The following is an 18,489-nucleotide window of genomic DNA, read 5'->3' as shown; positions in this document are numbered from 1 at the left end:
GCGCTCTTCATTTTTATTCAGTTCCGGTCGAACGTTAAAATATTCTCAACGGCATTGCGGCACTGTATGAAAGTCATTTGAAGCCACTAGAAGAAACATGGTTGCCAGTGACATTGCCAAAAGGTCCCTCAAAAACCGTGCTGTTGTTTTGATAAAAAAATTCTTTGCGCGTCGCTATCAACGTCTCTGGAGTAAAAGAACTTAATTTCACATTTGCCCCCCTCCTGTTTCCCTATGTCAGAGACAACTTTCGAAAGCTAAATAATGCAATTCGGATACATAACTTTTGTCGCATAAGGACTGATGAAATATGAATCCTGAATTGCGAGATCAAGTACGACTTAAGGTAAACGCTCCTATAGTTGCGGTACGTTAGAAGTGGTGTCTCCATAAGCAACTATAGGAACCTAACGCTTCTAATTTAAATTTTAGTCACAAACACACAAGTTCTTACCCGGAAATCAACGCTGAACTTCGACTGCAGCAATCGCGCCCGCTGCTGTTCACCGAATTCGTTCACCAGTTCTTCACACTGCTTCAGGCATATTCCCCGCGTTAGCACCTCGTGGTGATACTGGTAGGGATATTTTGAATATTTCTGCAACAAAACACCAAACCATGTAAACTTAAGCAAGCACTGATTGATCTTCCCTCGCGGCAACATACTTTAACAGCCCTCCAAATCTCCGATCGATCGTCAGACTTCACAACGCTCTTCACTATGCAGAACACTCCGTCCGGTTTCGACCTTAGACAACTTTCGAAGTTTTCGTACTGGAACAGCGCCGGCATTTGCCAATATTCGGTCACTGGAAATTCGAACACAAAAGAACACAAAAATAGAGAATCACCATGAAGAACTGATTTGAACTCTGAACGTAAACTGATTAGTTATAACTACTAACTGTTATAATCCACTATCCCGAAGGCCCGGATCGTTGTTGGCAGGCACTGCACTATCACCAGTGCCAGAAGAACCACTTTGCCATCCATGAATGCGGATATTATTAGTCGAATAATGCGTTTTGTTTTTTAGTATTTTTGAACCACTTGGCCACCTAGGCTTGCAACAGCTTGATTGGGATATCGACCGATCGTCGCGCAACTTCAAATGGTTCTGATCGCGCCGCCACCACGCGACTAACCTCTAGATCTCAAATAGATCAACAAAGGGAATAGATGTCACCCGAGCGCGACAGTATACAGATCAGCAGCACAGAGAGAAATAGTGAATTCAAATACAACTGCCCTAACCGTAACGATTTTCACATTCAATGCGATCTCCAATGGAAAATACCAACCGAGGCGAACTGTGGATTAGAGGAAAGACAGAGACCGGTACTAATTGATCGAGATACGCAAATCAGCCTAGCTTGGGAAATCATATCGACGCATGCTTTAAAGGTAAATCTGCGGTTGAAGGTGTGGCAAGAGCGTTCAAACGCGTTATTGACCATTTAAATCACCGAATGCAGCTTCGATGCTATCCAATTGATGGATCGACAAAGCTAATCGTATGTTAATGCCACAGTCAATAATAATTAATCGCCAACAACTGATAAAATGATAACAAACGTGTACATTCACACGCGTCACACCACATCACACCAAGGCGGGAGGAAGCCCTCAAATTGCCCATGACTAATTTTATTGTAGCCGCAGGTAAATACAGACTAGCTTGGCTCGGTCATCTGCAATCGTCCGTTCTCTGCCCCTCCCTCTGCATCATTTTACAATGTTTCGGTGTTTACAAACAAGATACTGTAGTTCACACGTCATAAGCCTGGGTGAAAGCCCGGCAGGTGAATGGAGTTGTTCTTTGAATGCAAACGTCGAATATGGATTAAAGGGTAAACGCACCAATAGTGGAGGTACGTTAGTGCAATGTGTTCCAATAGTGGTTTATGGAGACTTCATAAGCGACTATAGGAAAAAAATGCTCTAATTTACCTCCACTATTGGTGCGTTTACCCTATGGAGGGTTGGAATGTTTGCGGTGATTCGCGGTGACATTGTGAAGCTTTTAGGAACCATACGTGCTTGGTTTGTTTTTCTTGTCTTTTTTCAGGAGTTGATATTAAGACGATGCATGCACGCATTTCAAGCTAAATCCGGATGATTCACAAACAGATCTTGTTTGTTAACGCTGTAATAGCTTACCAACAAAGCGGATTTATTTGTTAAGCAGGCATTTTAGAGTGGAAGGTTATATTTTTGCGCACTTTGCATTTCAAGGATCATAGTTTTTAGCTCGAAATAAAGGCATTTGTTTATTTCAGGATTGATGACTGCTTAGGGAAGGTCCATTACCCCTCCCCCCTTTGTCAAATTTGTTGTATGGACCTTAATTTTTTTTTGTATGGCTCATCACCAGGCATGGAAAATCATTTGCATTCATTTCATACATTCATTTACATTCATTTGCCTCTAACTTTTTTCATCAACAGCATTCCGCAAAATGATGTATAGATCTTTTATAGGTTTTGTTATTAACTACAACTTTTGCTCATAACTCAAATCTGTATCTCGTATGCATCACGAACTAGAGCGGGCAGAACTTGTTACTGTTTTTCAGTGAATGTAAAATACATTCACTGAAAAACAGTAGTGGCTTCTGTTCGCTCTGGTTCGTCATGCATAAGAGATACGGATTTGACTTGCTAACAAAAGTAGTAGTTAATAACAAAACCTATAAAAGCTCTATACATCATTATGCGGAATGCTGTTGAAGAAAAAAGTTAGAGGCAAATGAATGTAAATGAATGCACGAAATGAATGCAAATGATTTTCCATGCCTGCTCATCACAGTTTCCAAAACTTCCTCTCCCCCCTAAAAGTGTGACATAATTAATGGACGAACCCTTATGAGCGATTCCTCAGATACCTGACGGTTCTTAGTCTGTACACTTTAAGTTTGAACGGAACCTCGCTAATCTGTACGTCGTGCAAACTAAAATTTGCTCAAACGTCATGGAACAGAGAAAAGCAAAATGGAACGTTGCGAAACGAAACGCAGAATCAAAACAAAAAAGCAAATAAGGCTACCAGAAACTCTTTTTTATAATGGTCGTAGGTTTACTAGAAGTTCAAATAAAAAATGAACCCCGTTAATATGCACGCAGTCTCGTTCATATTAACGGGGGTCCACGGTACTCGATCAGCTGCCTCAGATAGACTAGGGTAGACCAATGTAGGTGCGTTTACCCTATAGTCAGTAGCCAAAACCTCTAGTCTATGCTTCACACAGATTTTCAGTCTTCGACAAAGCTGAAAGGGTCAACTTTTGGCGGTTTCTGATTAGTTCATATTTGTATGTAAAGGAAACACTCATTGTTTCAGGCACAACCATAAGACAATGGACTGTCCACCTCATACGACTTGATCAAGTACAACACCTGATTGTATTCAATTTACCATTGTATGAAGGGCCAAAAACGGAGGGCGAACCTGTAAGCAGAGACACTTACGCTTAGTCCGCGGGATCAAAGAGAATCTCCTTCCAACAATAAAATCCTAAAATCCGGTAATGTAAAGGGTGATACGGTCAAAATTTGGTCAATATCAACTTGACATATTTCTTTCAATTTTGCATTTAAAAAACCTGAACACCCCTCATTTTGAAGGTGTGTGTGTGTGTGTAGAATGTTGCTCCTATTTTGATTTTGGAATTCACTCTTCAGTTGTCAAAATGCCGTCCAAGCAAGAAGAGCAGCGTATCAAAATTTTGCTCGCGCATCGCGAAAATCCGAGCTACTCGCACGCAAAGTTGGCAAAATCGCTAAAAGTTGCCAAATCAACCGTTACAAATGTAATTAAAGTGTTTGGGGAACGTTTGTCGACAGCCAGGAAGTCTGGATCGGGGGGAAATCAAAAACCGGAAGCCGCTGAGACGACAAAGAGAGTTGCCGGTAGTTTCAAGCGAAACCCTAACCTCTCTCTCCGAGATGCCGCAAATAAGCTGGGTGTATCGTCTACAACCGTGCATCGAGCCAAAAAACGAGCCGGACTATCGATTTACAAGAAGGTAGTTGTCGTGACGCTTCGTAGCCATTGCTGTGTACCGAAAAAATCCTTTTTTTCCACTAATTTAAAACGCGTGCGATTGCGTTAAATTTAGCCAACAGAATGTCTGACGAGCTACAGTCTCCGCAGCATCAACCCTCAGTCGATGCTCTCAAAACCGAATCGTCTCTCTCTCTCGTTTGCTTTCGTCCCATCTCAAAATGAGACATCGTAAGAGCAGGTAGCGAGCAGAAGCGAGGTAGCAAAAGTTCTGACTGGTCGAAGGGAACATTCTTCGTTGCTCGTTCGGCGATATGTTCTCTCAGTTTACCAGTTCTTTCTCTTTCTTTATATATATATATATATATATATATATATATATATATATATAACTGAAACGCTCTCTGTCGGAGTCGGTGAACCATTGTAAGCAATCGGTATCTGATGTACTCTCTCGACAAAGCCGAATCGATTTTCTCCCGCTCAATGGCATCGTTCGTTGCCTCTGACACGATCGGATATCCAGCTGAGTAGAGGCAAGTGCCATCCTTCATCTTTGGTACACCAGCAATCCGAACCAATTCTCTCCCTCTCTCGTATTTGATTTCGCTGAGTTTACCCTATGGTTGCAACGACGAGTCCCGCTTCTCAATTCTTTTCCAATCATGCACCCGATCTTTCTTTTCTTTTACGCTCTTTTTCGACGGAACCGAAAAGCAATCATCCGGCATTTCGCTACCAGTGAAATAAAGACTGTAGCTGAAAGTTATACACTGAGAATTTTAGATGTTTTGATATTGTTAAGTTATTTATTTAACATGAGACTTATACCTACTACAATATCCCGTACCTCTACTCTTTGTTTTTATTTTTAATTACTGTAAATACATTTTTTCAAATTTATTTATTTACTGAATGATCATTTGTGTACAACAGTTCATCATTGAAGATATTAACTACTGATAAATGTGGTAGATGTAATTATCAATGAATCGGGCTGGTCTTTTCATGTTAGAACGTTGACGAAGCGTAACTTTGTTCGGAATATGCTTACTGCATTGTGGTGAACCTACCTGGAAATTCGCCGAGTCTTCTTCTGAAATTGTTACCATTCCGCTGCAATCTGTGTGTTGATGAATGTCGTCTTGATCTATGATGTTACTTTTAACGTTTACCTCCTTTGCAGGTGGGGCCAGTTTCACATCCTGCACATTTCTAGCGTACTGTACCCCATTGTTACTCATAATTACAACCTTTGCTCCGGTTCTAGCCACTACAGTGAAGCGTTCCGAAGAAAACATTGGATCGCTTTTGCATTTTCTTTGCTGGCTCATTAACACAATGTCACCAACCTTGATATTACATTCTTTCGCACCTCGTACCTCGTCTGCATAATGTTTGCTGTACAATTTTGCTTCTGCATCCACCTCTCTTACATTCTCCCTGTCTAACTCCTTTGAACGAGAATCTGTCCACAGACTGGGAAAAGTTCCACGATATTTGTAGCCAACCATTAATTCAAATGGCGTAACCATGAGCCGTGCATGTGGAATTAGTGTGTTATGATTGTGTACGAACGTGTCCAGGCTCATACGCCAATTAGTCCCACCAAGTGAGGAAGCTGATACAGCCTTTATTATAGACTGGTTCTGGCGTTCTACGAGTCCATTTGATTGGGGGCTTAAGGGTATTGATTTTCGAACGTGTACTCCCTTATTTTCCCAAAACGAACAAAATGTTGAGCTGCTGAATGGAGGGCCGTTGTCGCTTTGTAGAATACGAGGACATCCCCAAAGCTTAAAAATATCACAAAGTGCAGCATTTGTAGCTTCTGCTGTTTTGCGTTTCATCTCGACAACTGAGAGGTAGCGGGAGTAAGTATCTACCACGGTTAAAAAATCTCCCGATCCATATCCCGGAATGGAGAGAAAATCCGTCTGAATTATCTCCCAAGGCCTGTCAGGAAGATCGCGAGATGAAATTGGCAACGGACGATTTTTCCTGGACAGCATGCAACAGGTTTGGCATTCTTTAACAAACTGTTCTGTTTCTGAAGCCATGCGTGGCCACCAAAAGAACTCAAGCATAATCCTTTTCATGGCGACTTCTTCCACATGCCCCCCATGAGCAGATTCCAAGGCCCTTTTTCGCAGTGAACTGGGCAAAACAATTTTATCGTCTTTGCATACCAATGAGCCAAGGTAGTGCAGATGCTTCTTCTGCGCTTCGTATCTACTTAAATCACGTGGCCATTAGGGTGCTTCATTCTGAAAAAAGTGATGAAATTCTGATGGGCCACCCTCCAGTTCGATTCATAGCCCCAAAATATGAACCTGTGCAAAAATTGGTAAAGATTGATGAAGGTTTAGAGGTCGCGCCAATGATTTGAAATTTGTATGGGAATTACTATGAAAGAATTTAAAAAATCGCTTATATCGCTATAACTTTGCTTCTACTTGTCCAAATGTCGAAAAAATTTAGTATGTTATTGCTATGGCAATAAACAAAAAGCCTACAGTTGCTACGCTCAGTTTTGCAGCGTATCAAGAATTATAAAAATGTGAAAAAATGGCAAAATAGGGTAAATTGACAGATGAATATGTACAAGGCAACAACGCCAATTTCATCGCAACAACAACAGGCTTGTTGATCATTGTCATGACAACCACATATTTTTTTTTTCAACGTTTGGACAACTACAACCAAAGTTAGAGCAATGTAAACGAAAATCAATAATTTCCCATACTAATTCACCAAAATCTCCATACAAAATCCAAATCATTGGCGCGACCTCTAAACCTTCATCAATCTTTACCATTTTTTGCACAGGTTCATATTTTGGGGCTATGAATCGAACTGGAGGGTGGCCTATCAAAAATTCATCACTTTTTTCAAAATGAAACACCCTAGTGGCCATTTGTCGTACTTTAATGCCTTGCGAAGATGACTCAACTCTTCGTCCAATTCAGCTGTCACTTCGATTTCTCCAAGAGAGATGTCCATATTTCCTGTATCCAAAGTAAACAACACGTGGTCTTCTGAGCTGTCTTCAAAGGGCTCGGCATCTTGAGACATCTTTATCAACCTTGATAAAACATCTGCAACGTTATGTTCGCCTGGAACACGCTCAATTGTAAAATCAAAAGGCTGCAGTCGTAGCGCCCACGCTTCTGCTCGTGAAACCGCACGTTTGCCGATCCGATGTTTCCCACCAAAAATAAATTGATTGGCTTCGGCATCAGTTCGGATTATGAATGATCTGCTGGACAAATAGTATGCAAAACGTTCCACTCCCCATACCACAGCCAATGCCTCTCGGTGTGTTTGGGGATATCTCTGTTCAACTGCCGTTAGAGCTTTTGAGGCACATGCGATGATTCTTGGTATTTTGTGGTCGTTGAACTGCACTAAGACAGCTCCGAGGCCGATAGCCGATGCATCGACAAATAGTTCTGTTCTGTCCGAAGTATTGAAGTATCCGAGTGTTTTAATCATCTTCAGAGCATCGTCCTTGAACGCCCGAAACTCGTGTTCTTCTTCAGCTGACCAGTAGAAGGTATCTGCTTGTGCTAACGCCCGTAATTTTTCAGTTTTATTGGCTCGATGTGGCACAAACTTATCAACGAATGTCACCAGGCCCAAAAAGATCTTTACCTCCGCTATCGTGTCCGGTCTCCTGAAGTCTCTTATGGCACTTATTTTCTCTTCCTCGATTTGCCACCCATCCGAAGTGAGCCGGAATCCTAAGAACTTTACGGATTGACTCTTGAAGGTGCACTTGGAAGCATTAATTTTCACGTTGTGTTCCCGTAGGCAGGTCAACACTGCATCTAGGTTTTCGTCATGCTCTTCTTGGGTTCTTGCGAAAATGAGAATATCGTCCAAATAATTCTTCACGCCTTTACAGCCTACAAGGATTTTCCTCTGTAGCACCTCTTGGAAAATGTCCGGTGCGTTACATAGCCCAAATGGTAACCTGACGCACCGAAACATTCCGAATTCTGTACAGAAATTCGTGAGATGGCGACTATTCTCGTGGAGCTCGATGTGAAAGAACGCATTGGACATATCTATAGTCGAGAACCACTGTGCCCCGTCTAGTTCTGCCAAAATCTTCTCCAGACATGGCATGGCAAATGGAGATCTTTCAATGTAGCTATTAGGACCTCTAAGATCGATCACTAGCCTAATATCGTCCTTGCCCTTAGGTATGGCTAGAATCGACGAACAAAATGCATCGTCCATATCGTCCGTTACGCGCTCAATGATGCCCGCTGCCAGAAGCTGATGCAACCGTTTCTCAACAATCGGTTTAACAGCTATTGGAATATTCATGAAGACATTACGGCATGGTGGTCTCGATTGGTCGTAACTCAATTGTACTGGTGGAATATTGAATTTGGGAAAAACTTCGTCCACCATCACCGAAGCAATTTCATCGGCTTCGTACCAAGGGTGTGCCAAGGACTTCTCTGAGTTTATAGGTACTTGCAACCCTAGCAATAGTACATTGTATCGGGTTGCCGTCGGCCTTCCTAACAGAGATCGGCATTCTTTGACAACGTAGAATTTTTCAAGAAAAGTTGGACGATCGTCGGATATATGCAGGAAGGCCTCAAAAGTGAAGCTTACCGGTATTTCGCCGTCAGTTGCATATGCTTTTAGCGGTCGATCTGTACTATATTGGATATTGAACATTTCCTTCCGGTATATATAGTCACTACGCAGTAGACCAAATCGATCCTCAGTTAGGGTATTGACCTGGGCCCCCGAGTCAATAAGAAACTCGCACTCTAATCCTGCAACTTTCGCCATTATTAAGGCATCATCAGCAGTTTTTGGTACTGAGAATATTGCGATATGCAACTGCAAAGAAATAAATCCATTGTATTTATGGAATGGGAATCGATGTATCATCATTAACATTGATATACAAGAAAATTTGAATTTTTATCCATTTAATTATGCTTTATTTCAAAAAGAAATCAAATTCACTGCTTATTTTAAACAAAACATATTAATTTAAAGCTTGTAGATCAAAACGTTAAACAATGATACATTAAATAGCAATGTCCACACATACATTTTCATCAACAGCTTTCTCTTCTGTCTTAGCAACCGTGTCTGCATCGATTGAAGCAATCTTACCAATGTTGATGCCTGGATTTTCGCCTCCTGTCCTACGTTGATTTTCCGCCTTGAATGGTGGACGACATGCTCTTTGGATGTGACCTTTACATCCACATTTCAAACAAATCTTATCGATTGCAAAACAGGCGTCCGCTTTGTGATTGATGCCGTTGCATCTGTAGCAGCGATACGGTTCAGCTTCTTGAGTGTTTCCAAATCCTTTCCGTTCTGATGACAAATGAGAGTCGATTCTGGCGGGGCCGATGTATGGATGTGCAAATCTTCCACGTGCAATCGGATAACGGTAGTTTCCCCGTCTTGATGGCCCAGCTCTTGGATATGTGGCACTAACAGCAGCCACTGTTACTTGTTCAGGCTTACCATGCTTCAACCGATAATATTCTTCGTTCATAGCAACCGCTTCGATTTCTCGAACCACGTCCACCAGATCCGTGAACGACCCTTTACGGCTTAGCATTTTAAGGGCTGCTGTCCGTACATCCTTGTTCCTTGCATGGGCGGCAACAGCACTCACAATTTCTTCGAACTCTTTTCCTTCCTGGTAGTCACACAAATGGGCTGTAGAACCAACTCTCATAATAAACTACAAGTCTGATTCATCCGGACGCTGAATGATTAGGGCGAGCTTACGGCGTTGGAGCATAATGTCCGAAGCAGATCCAAAATAAGTCTTTAATCGGAACATGGCGTTTGACAACGGACAAGTTTCTTCATCTGGAGCCTCTGGAGTCGACTTCGTATTCTTGAAAATTTCCAAGAGCACCGGTCCTGCCTTAACCTTGAAGACGATGAACCTTGTACGCTCGTCCTCTACACCCGCCAGTTTCAGTGAAGCTGTCAAAAGATCGATCCACGACTCATAATCACGACGTCCAACCGGCTCACCTGCTACGACTGACTTGCACTCCGGCACGTTGATAGAGGTAATGGACATTTGGTTCATCGAAGACATGAACCGTGACATTTCAACTGCAGTCTCATTGACCTGGTGCTGAGTACTGGAAGGGCCCGCATTTCCTGAGAATTCACCACTGTCCACACTTCCGCTACGAGGTGTTGCCAAGCTCGCCTGTAGAGTCATTATTGTCTCGTTTGCCCTGTCCAATTGATTGCTTAGTTCAATCCTGGCAGATTTCTCGTCCGCCAATTTCTTCATGATGGAGTCCATTTTCTTCTTCATTTTTCTGCAAAATTAAATGAAATACGTTCATTTTATAACTTGTTTTCTTTAGGTTTTGATTAACTTAATTCTAACAAAACTGTCCAATTGAAAATAAATACATAAAGATATATTTAGTTTTGCAAATAACTTTTAAATATTAAATTTCCTCAGCCTTCAACTAGCATTTCAATATTCACATCGAAACCTGTTGATTCACTTTTAGTATGGAGTACTACTTTTGATTTTTTTTTTTCAAAGTTTCAACTAGGAGTCCTATTGCTCCGTGTTCCCTTGAGGAGTCCAAATGCCCCACTTTTCACCTGGAGTCCAATTGCTCCGTTTCCATTTCTAGGAGTCCTCTTGCTCCGTTTTTTTTTCCTATCAGGAGTCCAATTGCTCCAATTTCTCATCCAGAGTCCAATCGCTCAGTTTCCATTTCTAGGAGTCCTCTTGCTCCATTTTTTTTCATCAGGAGTCCAATTGCTCCACTTTCTCATCTGGAGTCTAATCGTTCCGTTTCTATTTTTAGGAGTTCTCTCTATTTTCTTTGGAGTCCTCTTGCTTTAAATCTAGTACAAAATAATCTGTACACTTGAGAATGCACCGGACTCGACCTAAGCTAAATCTAATAGTACAGTATGTTTTCGATTTTGGCAACACATATATTTTGACTTCTTTCTCTTCGACAAGTTTTTATAATTAAAAAAAATAATTATAGAATCACGCCTAAAGCTTCGAACGAATCCGTAAAGCCTATGAAAATTATAAAGTATGATTTTTTTTTTTTTGCACAGAGAATAAGCAAATTAAACATTGAAAACGTGTTGCCAAAAATCATTACATTACTGTACTTAACAAATTAATTTCACAATCCTTTCACTTCTTAAAATCTTTTTTTCCGAATCCATTCACTTTCACTTTCATTACGATCTTTATTAAATAGATGTTAACACTGCAATTTCCTACATAGAAGAAAATTATGACCCACGCGGTTGTGTTTTTCCTCAACTAAACGCCATTTTGTTTGCGAAAAGTTTCTTGCTTAATGTAATAAAATCACTACTCTACACTTCTTCACTAGGATAAGAAAGTCCTTGAAATTCACATGATGCACTTCCTAAAACCCAGTTAAAATACTTACCGGACGGGAGCGTCCACTGCGCCATTGTCGTGACGCTTCGTAGCCATTGCTGTGTACCGAAAAATTCATTTTTTCCACTAATTTAAAACGCGTGCGATTGCGTTAAATTTAGCCAACAGAATGTCTGACGAGCTACAGTCTCCGCAGCATCAACCCTCAGTCGATGCTCTCAAAACCGAATCGTCTCTCTCTCTCGTTTGCTTTCGTCCCATCTCAAAATGAGACATCGTAGGAGCAGGTAGCGAGCAGAAGCGAGGTAGCAAAAGTTCTGACTGGTCGAAGGGAACATTCTTCGTTGCTCGTTCGGCGATATGTTCTCTCAGTTTACCAGTTCTTTCTCTTTCTTTATATATATATATATATATATATATATATATATATATATATATATATATATATATATATAACTGAAACGCTCTCTGTCGGAGTCGGTGAACCATTGTAAGCAATCGGTATCTGATGTACTCTCTCGACAAAGCCGAATCGATTTTCTCCCGCTCAATGGCATCGTTCGTTGCCTCTGGCACGATCGGATATCCAGCTAAGTAGAGGCAAGTGCCATCCTTCATCTTTGGTACACCAGCAATCCGAACCAATTCTCTCCCTCTCTCGTATTTGATTTCGCTGAGTTTACCCTATGGTTGCAACGACGAGTCCCGCTTCTCAATTCTTTTCCAATCATGCACCCGATCTTTCTTTTCTTTTACGCTCTTTTTCGACGGAACCGAAAAGCAATCATCCGGCATTTCGCTACCAGTGAAATAAAGACTGTAGCTGAAAGTTATACACTGAGAATTTTAGATGTTTTGATATTGTTAAGTTATTTATTTAACATGAGACTTATACCTACTACAGTAGTGACTCCAAATCGCGATGATAAACAAAATACGACGGCCAAAGCGCGATCCCGGAGGCTGTACACGACGATGCTGACGAAGTTTGACTGCGTGGTAATGGACGACGAAACCTACGTCAAAGCCGACTACAAGCAGCTTCCGGGACAGGAGTTTTATACGGCAAAAGGAAGGGGAAAGGTAGCAGATGTTTTCAAGCACATGAAACTGTCAAAGTTCGCAAAGAAATATCTGGTTTGGCAAGCCATCTGTACCTGTGGCTTGAAAAGCAGCATTTTCATAGCTTCCGGGACTGTCAACCAAGAAATTTACGTGAAAGAGTGTTTGAATAAACGTCTGCTGCCTTTCCTGAAGAAACACGGTTGTTCCGTACTGTTTTGGCCGGATTTGGCATCTTGCCATTACGGTAAAAAGGCCAAGGAGTGGTACGCCGCCAACAACGTGCAGGTGGTTCCCAAGGACAAGAACCCTCCCAACACGCCAGAGCTCCGCCCAATTGAGAAATACTGGGCTATTGTCAAGCGGAACCTAAAGAAGACCAAAAAACTGCTAAGGGCGAGCAGCAGTTCAAGGCAAACTGGCTTTCTGCGGCGAAGAAGGTGGACTAGGTGGCTGTACAAAATCTGATGGCAGGGGTCAAGCGTAAGGCCCGGCAATTCGGATTTGGAAAAGCGGAAGCCTAACTGAATATTTTTCCTGAATTTTATACTAATTGAACTTGAAAAAGAAATTTAATTTGATTTTTTAAATAAACGATTTCACCGATTTACACGCGTTTTCCCTTGACCAAATTTTGACCGTATCACCCTTTACAAGCCATCGCACGATGGGATGTCCCAATGAGTGGGGAAGAAGAACCCGCATTCAATTCACGATCTGTTAACCACATGAAGTTGGCAATTCCGGAGAACTTTGAGATTTGGGCGTAATTGTTTTTGTAAACAAACAGTTTAATCAACGATTTCTCGCGAATTACAGAACAATCTCGCAAACAAACTATACCAAATGATATAGGAACCATTGCTCTACCTGTTTGTGTTGTTAATTTTTAAAGATTGAGCTTTAATTCGCGAGAAATCGGCAAATTATGTGATGTTTTAATAAACATCATAATAAACGCAATTATGCCCTAATCTCGAAGTTCTCCAGAATTCCACTCTCTCCATCCAAATCGCTTCAATCAGGTGTCCTGGTTGAACCGTCCCATACCCAGCATATAATGTGTCATATAATAATGAATGTTAAGAGAACAATAAAGAAAAGATCTCACCCGATATGTTGCAAAGAAATCCATGACTTCACGGCGATTTCAAAGAACTCCCATAACTTAGAGGACGATTTATATCCTTTTGCAGTTAAACAAAAACTATCGTCTCTGAAGACTCTCGATAGAGCTACACGATGAAAACATGACATCCGAACACGGTGAACACATTAGATCCGTTTGCGTCGCGTTGACGTAAATTTGTCAGTTAGACAATAGATTTAGCTGTCACTTTGAAAAGAAACGTCACTCTCGCGAAAGCACACCCGTCGTCGTCGAACGGCAAAAAAAAGGGAATCGGTGGGCAATTTTGTGATACGGAATTTCCCCTGAAAATTAACCGGGAGTTCACGAATTCCACCACACTCAACTGCGAAACACGTTCAAGAGCACTTTTGGTACACTTTCAATCGAAAACACTTCCCTGCGCTTCGGTCAGAGAGCGTATAGGGCGTCGCTGTGCTAATTTGGTCGTGGCACATTTCAAGTATGAGAGAGTAATTGCAGTTAGATCAAAAGTGCCTGAGAAATTGCAATTACTTTCGCAGATTACCCGTAGTTGCGATAGTGAAGGTATGTTCACAGACAAGCAGACATAACACTCTTAAAACGTTCATCAAAATCGTTTTTAACGGTCAATTTAAATGTTTCTTAGTTGGTAGAACCATAGAGGTAACTCTAAGACCAAAAGGTCCCGAAGATACGTGAGCTCTGGTACCATAGAGGTAACTCTAAGACTAGAAGGTCCCGAAATAACGTGCTCAAATCTTTGGCTCAGCTCTGGTACTCTCTTCGGTCCCAAGCTAATCGATGTACCCCTCGAAACATAGGAAAATCCACGAACCCCTCATTTTATCTGTCAGTCTTTCATGGCAAATCAAAACAAACATTGTGTAGTACTAGAAGTTTGGGAACCATAGGCTAGTCAAGTAGTGAACCAATTTAAAATCGATAGTTTCGTATTGATTGTTGGTAGAACTGCCACTTGTGGTGCACATAATCAATTCCCTAGCGTTTGACGTTTACACACTACAACCAACAATCAATACGAAACTAACGATTTTAAATTGGCTCACTACTTGATCCCAAGCAAATCCTCGAACGTACCCCATTCTAGTATAAATTCCAGTACTACACTATATTTGTTTTGATTCGCTATGAAAGTTTGACAGATAAAATGAGGGGTTAGTGGAGTTTCCTATGTTTCGAGGGGTGAATCGATTAGCTTGGGACCGAAGATAGTACCAGAGCTGAGCCAAAAAGTTGAGCTCGTTTCTTTGGGACCTTCTGGTCTTAGAGTTACCTCTATGCTACAACCATCTGTTGAGTGTATTGCCCATCATAGTGTATACGACAGATGGCGGTAGGGTTTACAATAATAAATGTTCAATGTGTTGTGTCTGCTTGTCTGTGATATAACATTGAGGTAACGTTAGGATAAAGTCAAAACATTGAGAAATATTACGCATCACTTTCAGAAATACTTCACTTCGCAACCGATGAACCATTCTGACGGCCATATGAGTACCCAAGTAACCATACAGTCGCAATATAGCTTGTATATTCTGACTTTGCTTGAGTATGGTTAGTTGGGGAATCTGATGAAACTGTCACTTCTTGAAACTGATCCCTTTCGTATTTCTTTCATTCTCCTTGCTCGAAGGACCAGCGACTTTGGACGTGAGCCTCGTCCCAGATCACCATGGCAATTCAATAACATATGGTGGACATCAAACCGATCAAAAAAGGCGGAATCATATTAGAACCAACCAACCAAGGACGATCTACGGAAGGAAATTGCCGGTGAAGCACGGAATTAAATACGAAGCGTTAGAGAAAAAGTCCAAGGGATTCCAAAGGAAGTAATTAACGGCGGCGGAAGAGCAGAATATGGTGAGAGCTGTCCAAATTTTTGTTTACAAATTAAATATAAAAATTAAACTAAATAGCGGAAATGACGGCTTCGGCATGACAGACTATTTTCGGCAACCCAAATTGAAATACTATTTTCACTGGATTTTCTTACGAAAACACTTCGCTGAATGCATACAAACGATTCTTTATGCTTTCAGCTTCAATTTGACTATATGTTTACCACTAAGAAAAAGCAATCTAGCAAGGTTTTCTTGAAATGCAACACACGCACTACAAATTGTAGCTGATTTCGAGTTGCCGATAATAGAACAGCAGATTTACATGCAGTCCAAATGGAACGGTTGCCGAAGAAAAACTGGTTGCCGACAATACTCGCTCTCACTAGAGAAGATTGGAGCTACGTAAAACCGTTTCAAAACAGTTTTTGACAATTCTTTCGACTGAAATTCTTAGAGCAGCTGGCAGCAAAAGATTGTAAACAAACCAATACTGCATATGTGTGCGTTTCTTAGAAAAAAGGCTATAGAAAAAACGTCGCTGCTTAGGTTGCCGAGAATACGTAACCCTATATGCCAGGGTTAAAAAGAATATTTTCGAACTTGGAAGTGTGTATGTATCACCAATATCCATTTGATAACGGTGATGCATACATGCGGGGCTTATTGTGAGTGAAAGTAACCTCGGAATGGGCGTGACTCTCCAGACATTCTGAAATGGGTTGCTGGATCTGCAATAGAGCTATCACCTTCTAACTCCCGGACTAAAGCTGTCTACAATGACCATAAATCTCGCGTCACTTTTCAAATAAACCAATGTAACATATCCACCATTTTGAGAAAATCGAAGTTGAAGTTCGACAGATTATTATTTTAACTGTTTAGAAACAATACATTTTGCAATACTATTTTCAATGTAGCCAGTGAATAATAACGTTGAAAATTCAGTAGAAACGGTAAAATCACAATTTTGATTTGAATTTCAAGCTACAATATAGCAAAAACCACATAGGACGTTTTGACTAGTCAGGTTGTACATCGGACATGTTACATTGGACGATTTTTCTCAATGACATAATCAATTAGTGTTACATTGGACGATTTGTTCTACATGATACTAGATTCCCTTTCACATATGTCATAGTAGAGTACCTAACTTTAGATTGGCCTCGCCTTTAGAAAATGAGCATCAATCATGTTAGGTTAGTTACCGAAGTAACAAACATGTACCCATCATTTCAAACTGTACATTGGACAATTTTTTACCTATGATTATCTTAAATAAATGAAAGTTTATTTTGGATGGATGTTTTTGTATCACATACAATGACAGAAGAGCAATAGTTTGTATCGCTTAACTCGATTTGTTTACATTTGTTACATTGGTCTATTTGAAAAGTGACGCGTGAAATGCGACATTGTAGAGAGAGTTCTTCCATAATAACACTGCCGGCCAGTGGGGGTTAGAGGGAATACACACACACCACTTTCAATCGAAAACACTTAATTTTTTTCAAAAATAGTTGCGAACGAACCAACATCATTAACTGAAATTAAAATTATCACTCGTGATGCTACAGATTTCTGCTCCGGGAGAAAAAATCAAACAACGCAGATGAAACAAAGCAGAAATTCATATGAGAATAAACTGCCAGTTCTACTGTGATTTGTCAAAATGCCACTATTATAAAATGATTAGGATGAGTGTCCTTATGTAAGTTTTTATCCTGTAGACATACCTTTCAGTTTTGGAATATTAGTTGGCATATGCACGCACAACCAGCTGAAAAAGGTTTCTGATTAGTTCATATTTACGCAGAAACCATCCTTCTAGGACACTCCGTTCAAAAGATAGAATCGAGCGCCACCCTACTTACCATACCAGTCAGGCTAAGGCCTAGGCATCCTCTGCTTTTTTTCTGTGTACGCGGAAGCAAAGAAAAGGTCAATTGCAAAGTTTATTATCTTTGCCTTAGAGCAACCGTATCAATGAGTAAATAAGGCACATTTACCAACCTCTACCATAACGTTACTTGCGTACCGGGGGTTGCTATTCAGGTGGGGGAAATAGCAATCCGCACCTTGGGAAGGAGTGAGTTCATAAATTTAGCAACCCGGTAGCAACGCATCAGACGGTTGCTATTTTGAATAAACGTCAAAAGTTTGTTTTGCCGGTGTGGAAAACGGTAACTTAAATTATGACTCTGATAGCAACGACCGGTGTGGAGAGGAGTGATTAAGCCAAAATGGAAACGCTGTGTGTAAGTAAAATAGTGCCGCAAATGGCAACGACTGGTACGGTTGCTCTTACTGCAGCACGCTCTCGCCTACACCACAAGATCAACATAACGGCTGCAGGCTGAATAATAAAAAAGAAAACACAACATAGGAAAATCATATGATTCTACAATGTCTAGTTCTAGAACGAAGGACAAGTTATCATTAGAAGTATTTTTATCTATATCTTTCTCGCTAGACTTATGATGGGACAAAAATCAAAAACAGCCCTCCCCAACGCACCACTTCAGACCACAAAAAGCTCGCATCATTCTTTTCCTTTTGCTATTTCACATAAAATAACGCGAGACCCGTAATCCAAAGCGATGCGCCAAAAAAACCACCCCCGAACTCCCCGAAAACACGCCAAAGTAAATAAAACCTTAAGTGTGGCCTTTTCGCGATTGACTCTCACCATAATATCTCGCGAAACTTTAAGGTTATGTATGTATGTATGTATGTATGTACAATCCAACTCCCACTGTCCGGCAGTGTTTTTATGGAAGAAAAATGTCTGCAATATAATAGATTACTATCTTATACTGATCCAATCGCAAATATTTTTAGCCCGGAAGTTGAAAGATGATAGCTGTTGACGAAGTAATTTTCGGAGATTCTGTGCAGCAAAACTCGTTATTTTCATGTGAGTTAGCTCGAAGCTGTATATGTGGAATTTATTAGATTTTTCCTTTGTTTGCAATTTACCTTCATACAGTTTGTCTCCAATTAGTGTTTGTATCGGCAACAGAATACATTAGATTTCATAT

General features: G+C 40.8%; 1 protein-coding gene across 1 annotated transcript in view; it reads right to left on the bottom strand.

Moving 5' to 3' along the window:
* The window catches only part of LOC135708531 (uncharacterized), a 79,457-nt gene that overhangs the window by 25,986 nt on the left and 34,982 nt on the right, over positions 1–18,489 (bottom strand). Inside the window, exons 11-16 of the mRNA XM_065230637.1 lie at positions 9,784–10,337; positions 6,929–8,003; positions 5,076–5,481; positions 906–1,026; positions 667–809; positions 455–598 (exon numbers count right to left, since the gene is read on the bottom strand). Coding sequence (XP_065086709.1) covers positions 455–598; positions 667–809; positions 906–1,026; positions 5,076–5,481; positions 6,929–8,003; positions 9,784–10,337 — 2,443 coding nt within the window. The remainder of the gene's footprint in view (positions 1–454; positions 599–666; positions 810–905; positions 1,027–5,075; positions 5,482–6,928; positions 8,004–9,783; positions 10,338–18,489) is intronic.

The sequence above is a fragment of the Ochlerotatus camptorhynchus genome, unplaced genomic scaffold (genome assembly GCF_037179485.1).
Source record: "Ochlerotatus camptorhynchus isolate MF236.1 unplaced genomic scaffold, CSIRO-AGI_Acam_v1.1 ptg000330l, whole genome shotgun sequence".
NCBI lineage: Eukaryota > Metazoa > Arthropoda > Insecta > Diptera > Culicidae > Ochlerotatus > Ochlerotatus camptorhynchus.
The sequence above is the reverse complement of the archived record's forward strand: the minus strand, read 5'-3'. Positions and strand labels throughout refer to the sequence as shown.